This window comes from Stegostoma tigrinum, chromosome 21 (assembly GCF_030684315.1).
Source record: "Stegostoma tigrinum isolate sSteTig4 chromosome 21, sSteTig4.hap1, whole genome shotgun sequence".
In the NCBI taxonomy this organism is placed as follows: domain Eukaryota; kingdom Metazoa; phylum Chordata; class Chondrichthyes; order Orectolobiformes; family Stegostomatidae; genus Stegostoma; species Stegostoma tigrinum.
The window spans coordinates 27582274-27592077 of NC_081374.1; the positions used below are offsets into that span (position 1 = coordinate 27582274).

General features: G+C 41.0%; 1 protein-coding gene across 1 annotated transcript in view; it reads right to left on the reverse strand.

The window, feature by feature from the left end:
- Positions 1-9451, reverse strand: part of LOC125462847 (leiomodin-1) — a 33123-nt gene extending 23672 nt beyond the window's left edge. Inside the window, exon 1 of the mRNA XM_048553279.2 lies at positions 8868-9451. Within this exon, the coding sequence (XP_048409236.1) occupies positions 8868-9134 (267 nt within the window). The 5' untranslated portion in view covers positions 9135-9451. The remainder of the gene's footprint in view (positions 1-8867) is intronic.
- Between the last annotated feature and the right edge of the window lie 353 nt (positions 9452-9804).

Consider the following 9804-nt stretch of genomic DNA (forward strand, 5'->3'; position numbering starts at 1 on the left):
AGATATCTTTTAAATTTTGTAATTGTACCAGCCTCTGCCACTTCCTCTGGCAGCTCATTCCATACACACACCGCTCTCTGCTTGAAAAAGTTGGCCCTCAAGTCCCTTTTAATTTTTTTCCTTCTCACCTTAAACGTACGCCCTCTGGTTTTAGACTCCCCTATCCTGAAGAAAAAGACCTTGGCTATTCACCATATCTATGCCTGTCATGATTTATAAACCCTTCAGCCTCTGATGCTCCAGGGAAAAAAAAGATTCTATTTAGCTTCTTCTTATTGTTCAAACTCTCCAATCCAGGCAACATCCTTGTAAATCTTTTCTTAACTCTTTCAAATTGAACAGCAGCTTCCTTATAGCAAGGAGATCAGAATTGAGCACAATGTTCTAAAAGTGGCCTTACCAATGTCAAGTACATTTTGTCATGATACCCCCATTTCGATTCTCAGTGCACTGACCAATGAAGGCAAGCGTACCAAATGCCTTCTTTACCACTCTGTCTACCTGTGACTTTATTTTCAAGGAGTTACACAACTGCACCCCTTGGTCTCTTTGTTAAGCAACTCTCCGAGGGCCTAATCATTAAGTGTATAAGTTCTACCTTGATTAGCCTTACCAAAACACAACACCTCACATTTATCTAAATTAAACTCCATCTGCCACTCTTTGGCTCATTTGTCTATCCTGTTGTCCTCTGGGATAACATTTTTCACTGTCCACTACACCAACAATTTTGATATCATCTGCAAACATATGAAACATACACATTTACTTGTTCAAAAGCTTTTAATTGTTTTTTGAATGAATGAGTGAATAGGTGACTGAGTGGTTTGGTGATTGGGTGACTGTGTAACTGAGTAAGTGGAAAAAATGGGTGAGATAAATGGGTGGTATGGCAAGCGGAGAGGGTGGAAGTTGGGTGGATGACAGTGGGATTGGGTGGCAGGTGGGTGGGGTAGGTAAATGGGTCAAGGGTTGTTGGGTCTGGTTGGGAGGAGTTGCCAGGATTGGTTGGTTGTCTGGTTGATTTGGGGAGGGGTCTGTAATGATTAAGAAGGTCTGTGGAAGTTAATGGATCAGGGGATTGTGTGGTGCGGAATAACCAGACTGATTCAGTGAAGAAAGTCATTAGTTGGCATAGAAATTTGGTGCTGCAGGGACAGCCATGTTGTTTCAGTGTTGTTGGAGTGTCAGAAGGTTGGGTGTTTGATAGAGCTAGTCATGTCATATAGGGGAGGAGTTGGGGTGTGAGGAAGCATGGTTGAGAGTTTGGGGAGTCATGGATTCAGGGGTGTGGGGATCAGAGAATGAAAACAGGAAGTGCTGGAGAAATTCAGCTGGACTAGTCAGGGAAGTGAAGAAACAGCTGTCATTTTCTAAGGTATTGGCACACTATGATCCCAAGCCAGATCTGGTATTGACATGTGATGCATCCCCGTATGGCATTAGCATAGTATTAGCTCATAGGTGGCCTAATGGAGAGGTGCTCCCAATAGCGTATGCATCCAGGACTTTGGCTAATGCAGAGCATAAATATGATCAGGTCAAGAAGGAAGTTTCGCCACTAACTTTGCAGATGTAAATTTGTAATAATAACAGATCACAAATCCCTGTTGGGTCTGCTTCAAGAGGATCAGGCAGTGTCGCCCATAGCTTCAGGCCTAATTTAGCAGAGGGCTCTAATACGAGGTGCATATAATTACAAGTTGGAACACTGTCTGGGAGGCCAAGTAGCAAACGCAGGTACATGGAGCCAATTCCCACTGGCAGATACACCATTAGTGGTACCACCACTGTAAGAGTCCATAATGGTTTTAAATTTTCTGGATATACTCCCAGTAACAGCTGACAATATCAGATTTTGACACAGAAAGATCCAGTCCTGGCAAAACTGAAACAACTGATGGTGTTGGGGGAAACCAAAGGGCAGTCACAACCGGAACTGAAACGTTTTTGGACCAGATCTTAATAGACCATATTATTATGGGGCGTAAGAGTGATAGTCCCGAGAAAAGGTCACTGCTAGCTACTGGCTGAAGTCCACCAGAGTCTTCTAGGTGTTGCCACAATGAAGATGTTGGTGAGAAATTACGTCTGGTGGCCAGGATTGAAAGTCGCAATAGTCACATTGGTGAGGTAGTATTAGAATGTCAACAAGGACAAAATTAACAACTAGCAGCTCCCCCATATTCATGGGAATGGCCAGCTAAATGCTGGACTCACTTAAACATCAACTGTGCAAGTCCATTCATGGACTCTTGCGGTCATTGTGGATGCCTACTCAATGTGGCAGGACGTGCATAGAGTTCATCCATCAAACATGGGGACGATGAAAGAAAAACTGCACACATCTTTTTCAATACACAGACTCACGGATAACAGGCCATTGTTTACCAGCAGGGAATTTGAGTATTTCCTAAAGTTGAATGATGTTTGTTATTTAAGGAGAGCGCCATACCATCCATCATCTAATGGTCTGGCAGAAACAGCAGTCCAAACTTGTCAGGCATGCTTAAAGAAACAGCCTACAGCTTCACTTGATACCAAAATGTCCTGATTTTAATGTAATGTTAGCAGATGCGCAGGTGAACGTCTGCTTGTTGTGGAAGGTCTTCTAAGAATGTCTGACACTCCTGTTTGTATCTGTTAGCCTGGGCTCCCTGATTGTACCAGATTAACAGCCAAGCACTCAAGTACTTACAGGCATAGCTCTGGCAGTGTTGCTAATGGGGAGAAGACTCTGCACCAGGTTAAGTCTGATATTCCCAGGTTGGAGAGGGTGGTGAAACAGTATCGGGAATGCCAATGCCAGACTCTGCTATGCAAGAGAGGTAGTTTACTTTAGGAGACAAAGTTTGGGGTAGGAACCACAGGAATGGCACTGCATGGATCAGATGCAAGGCTGACATGAGGTCAGGTCCAGTGATGTATAAAATTCGGGTAGATGCAACGGTCCTGAACAAGCACATGAACCATATGACCGCTGTGAACACACAAACGGTGTGGGAGAAAAATGTGTCTGGATCCTCAATTGCCTTTCAGACTGTTCTGGGACCCATAGATTCTCCCTCCCATTCGAGTATTTAAAATACCTTGGAATCTGAAATGGACTCAGTGGATGTTACCACCCTAATGCTATTACTGCATGAAGAGGAGAATGAATTTCTTCTGAGATACTCTGGGCAAGCTACTGTGCATCACACGCTGCCCGTATTAGGGGCAGATTTGGAGGAATCTGAGCCAGTGCTAAAACGCCCCAGGAAGAGCTACAAAATAGAGGACTGGCCTATGCCCTCGGACTTGGTGGATGGATATATGATTGTAAAGAGGTCAACCAGGTTGACATCACAGAATTTCAGTTCCCTGATTGTGGCTGTTAATCTGGTACAATCAGGGAGCCCAGGCTAACAGATACAAACAGGAGTGTCAGGCATTCTTAGAAGACCTTCCACAACAAGCAGACGTTCACCTGCGCATCTGCTAACGTTACATACTGTATCTGCTGTTCCAGATGTGGCCTCCTCTACATTGGGGAAACCAAGCAGAGGCTTGGGGACCGCTTTGCGGAACACCTATGCTCGGTTCGCAACGAACAACTGCACCTCCCAGTCGCAAACCATTTCAACTCCCCCTCCCGTTCCTCAGACGACGTGTCCATCCTGGGCCTCCTGCAGTGCCACAACGATGCCACCCGCAGGTTGCAGGAACAATTTTTTGTTCTTCTAAAAAAGCACCTCATATTCCGCTGAGGAACCCTGCTGTCTAATGGTATCAATGTGGGCTTCACAAGCTTCAAAATCTTCCCCCGCGCTAACTGCATCCCAAAACCAGCCCAACGTGTTCCTGCCTCCCTAATCTGTCCTTCCGCCCACCTATTCCCTCCTCCCACCTCAAGCCCCGACCTCACCTCCTACCTATTAGCCTCATCCCGCCCCCTTGACCTGTCCACCCTCCCTGGACTGACCTATCCCCTCCCTACCTCCCCACTTGCACTCACCTTTACTGGCTCCATCCCCACCTCCTTGACCTGTCTGTCTCCACATGTCTTCTCCTTTATCCATCTTCTATCCGCCTCCTCCTCTCTCCCTATTTATTTCAGTATCCCCTTCATCTCCCCCATTTCTGAAGAAGGGTCTAGGCCCGAAATATCAGATTTCCTGCTCCTCTGATGCTGCTTGGCCTGCTGTGTTCATTCAGCTCTGCACCTTATTATGTCCGGCATTCTGTTCACTTTGAGAGCTGGCTCTAAGGGAGCTGGATCAGGGTCAAGAACTTTCTACTTGTTAACAAAAGGCATCTTGGTGATGGGATACTAGCCTCTGTGGAGTTATTTCATCCACGATCTCCTTTCCAGTCTTTCCTATCAAATCCTGGGCCTATAATTGTGGCTAAGCCCTTTAGGGAATGCCTATCCTCTTAGGTTCACAAACTGGCTTTAATATTAGAGATGTAGTGTAATTAAATATTTAAACAGTGTACCTCAAAACACACCTTTCTTAGATTTCGCTGTCCTTCAACCTACCTGTCAATCTTAATGCCTCTCAGGCTTGCCTATGTCAATCCATAGTCAAATCTATATTCACCGCCAGAAAAATGAACTTCAGCATCATTTTTTTGTTACAGATCCAATGTTGGATGTATGCTCCAGCCAGTGCTGCAGTCAGAGGGAGCCAAAGAATTCAAAATACTTTTTCTTTGGAACAGTGAGACTATATCAGTATTATAAAACTCTCGCTGCTGCCTTGGGCTCAGGTACAGAAAGAGGGGTCAAAAAATTTAATTGTGATGATAGATTTTCCGTAGCTTAATGTATGCTCCATTAAGTGATGATATTCAAATTTTGCAGAGGGAACAAGAATTTCTGGTGAAACTCAACAATCAGAAGTGTTGCATTAGTTTTTAATAATTGATTTTGAATGAGCACAGTAGCAATTTTTGAATTCTTGACATCAGTGGAAGAGGTATAAAGGTAAAGTCACCACAATCACATTCTCTCGCTATAGATTCAAATGATTGGTGGTGATTTAACCTAAGGGAAAACATGCTTCAGGCGAGACGGAAGGTTAAGAAGCAGGGACCTGTACTACCATTTTAGCTAGCATGGGAATTGAACCTGCGCTGTTGGCATCACTCTGCACTGCAAACCAGCGCTCGAGCCAACTGATCACCAAAAGTCACCATCCATTTAGATGACTGCTCTTTTACTTGAGAGAAATGACTGGAGGTGGTTTAATTCAAGGGTCATCATGCCAAAGTTGAAGGGTAAGGTTGAGAAGATGGGATGCTCGTCCGGTGGCCCTAGCCAGTGCTGGAATTGAGCCCACAATGTTGATGTCATTCTGCATCATAAACCAGCCATCCAGCTAACTGAGCTATAAAAATAGAAAACCTCTCACAGCTCCAGTCAGAATCTTTTTGAGGTCTGGCAATTGTCATTTCTAATTTTGTAGATGGTTGTCTTCAATGAGTTTTGGAGCCTACTGGATAAAGGAGAAGATAGGTGGAGAGGAGACAGACAGGTCAAAGAGGCGGGAATGGAGCCAGCAAAGATGAGTGTAGGTGGGGAGTTAGGGAGGGGATAGATCAGTCCAGGGAGGACGGACAGGTTAAGGGGACAGGATGAGGCTAGTAGGTAGGAGATGGGGTTGGGGCTTGTGGTGGGAGGAGGGAATAGGTGGGAGGAAGGACAGATTAGTGAGGTGGGACAAGCTGGGCTGGTTTTGGGATGTAGTTGGGGGATGGGAGATTTTGAGATTACAGTAACAATTCCACATATGTTTTGCTCTGTGGTACAGTGGAATTAATACAAGCTCTTAACTTGATTTAAAAATGGTGATCTTTTCACTCAGTCAGTTCCAAAAAAGGTAATCCAAGTTAGATAAGTTGCAAAGGGGGTAATTTTTATTTTCAGTGCCAGGGATAATCTGGACCATATGGTAAATCGTAATCCTAGAACAGAATTAAATTGAATGTCTTCGAATAAAAATCAAATTGTACACTCAACTCCACCATCAGCAGTTCAGATTGCCTCCAAGCATTCTCGGGTACCAAACTCATTAAATGCATAAAATTAACTATTAAATATTAAAGGTCCAAGCACAAAGTTTATTTGCATGAAAAACTACATTTCTCAGCATTCAGTCATTACTGAGAGAAAATCAATCTAATCAAATCTCAACCTAATAACTTATATATACAATGTTCAATCACTGATCCTCACTGACTGCAGCACAGCTTCTGCATTGTATGACAAGAATCAGCATTCATATATTTTTGTGTCAATTTTGAACTAAACTACAATTTACATTTTTGACTAAGCAAAGACCTGTGTCGCTCACTAACAAATTAATCAGTATTAATCATAATAATTTTCCAATGCCCTGTTGGTATGATTCAATGATGTGGGATCAGAAAGACAAAATGCTTTTTGCCACATGAAGAAATTATGAACTCCTCGCCTTTAATCACCAGAGATCTTAGTTTTATTCTTTTTCTAATTCAGCAAATGTCACACTTGCGTTTTGACAATGTACGCATTTAGTGGTGGAATGTTTAAAGTAATGTTTGTGGATAAGTTATAAACATAGTGCAATAATTATTCCTTTTTACTGAACAACATATGGCCCTTAGATCCTACTCTTCCATTTGATAAGATTGTGGTTGATCTGATTTTAACCTCAACACTACAGTCCTGCACGTTGCCGAGAATGCTTCATCTCCTTGTTATTTCAAGAATCCATCTACCTCTCCCTTAGGAATATTTAAAGTTTCTGTATCCATTGCCTTTTGAGAAAGGGAATTCCAAAGACTTATAACAATCTGAGAAGAAAAAATGTTTCCTCATCTCTGATTTAAATACCTCTCTCTCCACATTATTTTAAACAATGATTCATAGTTTTAGATTCTCCCAAAGAGGAAACATCCTTTCAGCATCCTTCCAGTCAATACCCTCAGCATCTTAGACACTTAAACTACCTCTGACATTTCTCAACTGCAGATGATACAGGCCTAGTCTGTCTAGCTTTTCCTCATAAGGCTATCTCCTCATTCGTAGCATTAGTCTAGTAGACCTTCTCTAAACTGCTTCCAATGCATTACCATCCTTCTGTCAATATGGTGACCACTACAGTACACAGTGCTCCAGATGTAGTCTCACCAGTGCCTTTCATAACCAAAGCATAGCCTCCCTACTGTTGCATTCAGTTCCCTTTCAATAAAACATATCATCATTTTTCTTTTCATTTTCTTGTGAATATTATACCCATCAGATGTCAAAGTTGAGAGTTGAACTTCTTTCCAGTTATATTGCCATGATCAGACAGTGGACTAGGTTTGAGCGCAGAATAAACAACAGCATTGACCAGTCGGGCCAAATGACCTGTACCTTTAATGTACAACCTTTGTATTCCGCTGAGTCAGTTGTAGTACAGCCAGTATTATTTATGATAATTAGAATCTATTTCATAGACTGTACAGGTGACAAATTCTTTTAGTTTTACAGCGAATGAGCAAAGCCGAAATTCCAGTGATGGCTACGTCCGAATTTTTTTTCCATTTGCACTATTTGTTATGAGATTCATTTGCTTTCGAACTGCTTGACATGCTCATGAATTATAAGCATGCCCAGTTATTACAGCCTTGCCATTTTTGACTGCTTAAACTGAGAAAGTTCTGCAGGCTCTTAAAATTTACATGTGTGTTTCAGGAAAAAATATCAAAAACAAAGAGACTGGTTGTTTAAGCATAAAGCAAACCTGCTAGGCACCAGTACAAGAACCGAAAAAATCTACTTTTAATGTCTTGCTGAGTCAATAATATGGTTTTGTAGTGATTCTCTTTTGGGTGTCAAACTTCAAATGCTACAGGGAAACATTATGAGCTAATTACATGATTCAGTTTTGATTGTTCATGATATCAAAAATCTTAAATCAAAAATATCATCTTAATACCACACGTCCTGTTGCAAATAGAATTACAACACTGCATCTACGTGGCATTAAAATATGCAAGAAAGAAATATAAGCCACCCTTTGTATCATCAGAATGTTATGTCCTAAAGGTATATTTTCTGGAAGTACAAGCATTGATATAATGTGGGAAATATGGCCTCAATTTGATCTCAACAACAACTCTTCTTCAGAATAGTCCCAAGGGATACCTTATATATCCACCTGAGAGGGCAGAGGGGCCTAGGTTTAAAGTCTCATCCGAAGGCAGAACTTTAGACAATCCCATCAGTACTGCACTGAAATAGTTATTGGCTTTGATTAAATCTCTGGGCTGGGACTTTAACAAAGCTTCTGATTCAGATAGGGGAGTAATACAACTGAGTTATGATTGACACAGTGTGTGATATATTCATTCCATTTTTCTAAATTAAGTAAATCTAGTTGTGACATAATATGTGCAATAACATAACATTGTGAGCTGCTTCTTTGCTGATCCTGTACTTAAAATCTGTACAGGATTTTAAAATTTTTTTTTAATTACAGGGAATTCATGAAATCATTGAAATGTAAGTCACATATTGTTGCCAAATATTGAGTGAAAAGTGAAAACATTGCAGACATATTCAATCGATTAATGCAAATTTAAGATCCATATTCATTCTGAATTATAGCTATGTTTTGCTCAAACATACAGATAGACATACACAGGTACAGTAAAACACATTGTAATCATGTGTCATCTTCAAATCTGCATGTTTTAAAGGAATGAAAATGAAGACCGTAAACAGTAGCTTGCTGAAAATAATATTCGTTGAACATATTGAAAAAATTCCAGTAGGTTATAAAAATATGGAAATCAACAGTAGCACTGAAATTGTTAACAAATTCTAGGTGGTAAATAATGTACACAAATAAACTCACATCAATTGACAGCTCTTTCTCTATCAGTTTCCTAGTTGTTTTCTCACAGTAGGTAAGCATTGCCTCTCGATCATATGCTCCTGTGGGCTGCTTCTCTGTCTGATTTCTCTGTCTCAACCCGACAGCGACATTGGAATTTGGGTCCATGACATCCAACTCAATTTGAAGTTCTTGCATTTCCTCCGGAGATAAATTTGCCAACAAATTATCAATATCTGGATCCTCGCTCACCTGCCTTTTGTATTCTTGTTTTCTAAATCGTGACATTTTTGTATCTTGTTAACCAAAACTAAATAAATAAAACTTGCGCACAATATTTTAGGTTCTTCACCTGAAATTGTACTTTTCAGTTACAATGAAATTCAGGTGCATCCAAAGAAGATTGATTTGGTAACTTTTGATAGCTTATTTAATAAAACTAAAGTCTTTAAACTATCCCTAGCAAGAGGTGGTGAAGTACCAAACCAGAGTGTAGAGAATCCTTATATGATTTAGCAACCAAACATGAAATGGGAAGAGTAATTGATGTGAGATTGCACCACTCAGAAGCTGCTCTAAGTACATTGGGAATACTAGTTATATGGACAGCCAGTCAGCAGTGAGAGGGGGCACTCACTCAGCCTAACAATTTAGGTTGCAGGGTGAGGACATTCCATGGAATCCTAAGCAGTTGCATTACCAAATTTAGAACAGCAGATTTAGCCTTGAAAGGCAATAGGAAGAAGTACAGCAAAACTGAAACACACAAAAAATGCAGGAGTTGGCAGCACTAAATGCATAATTAATACTGCAATTTTTTTTAAAGGCAGCAGGACAAGGAGGAAATTTCATCATGGGATCAAAAATACTAAATTTGGTTACTGAACTCAGAGTTAGTCTAATTTTCAGTTGTTTAAACAAACAAGATTTGTCTTAATTTCAGATTAAAATGGAAACA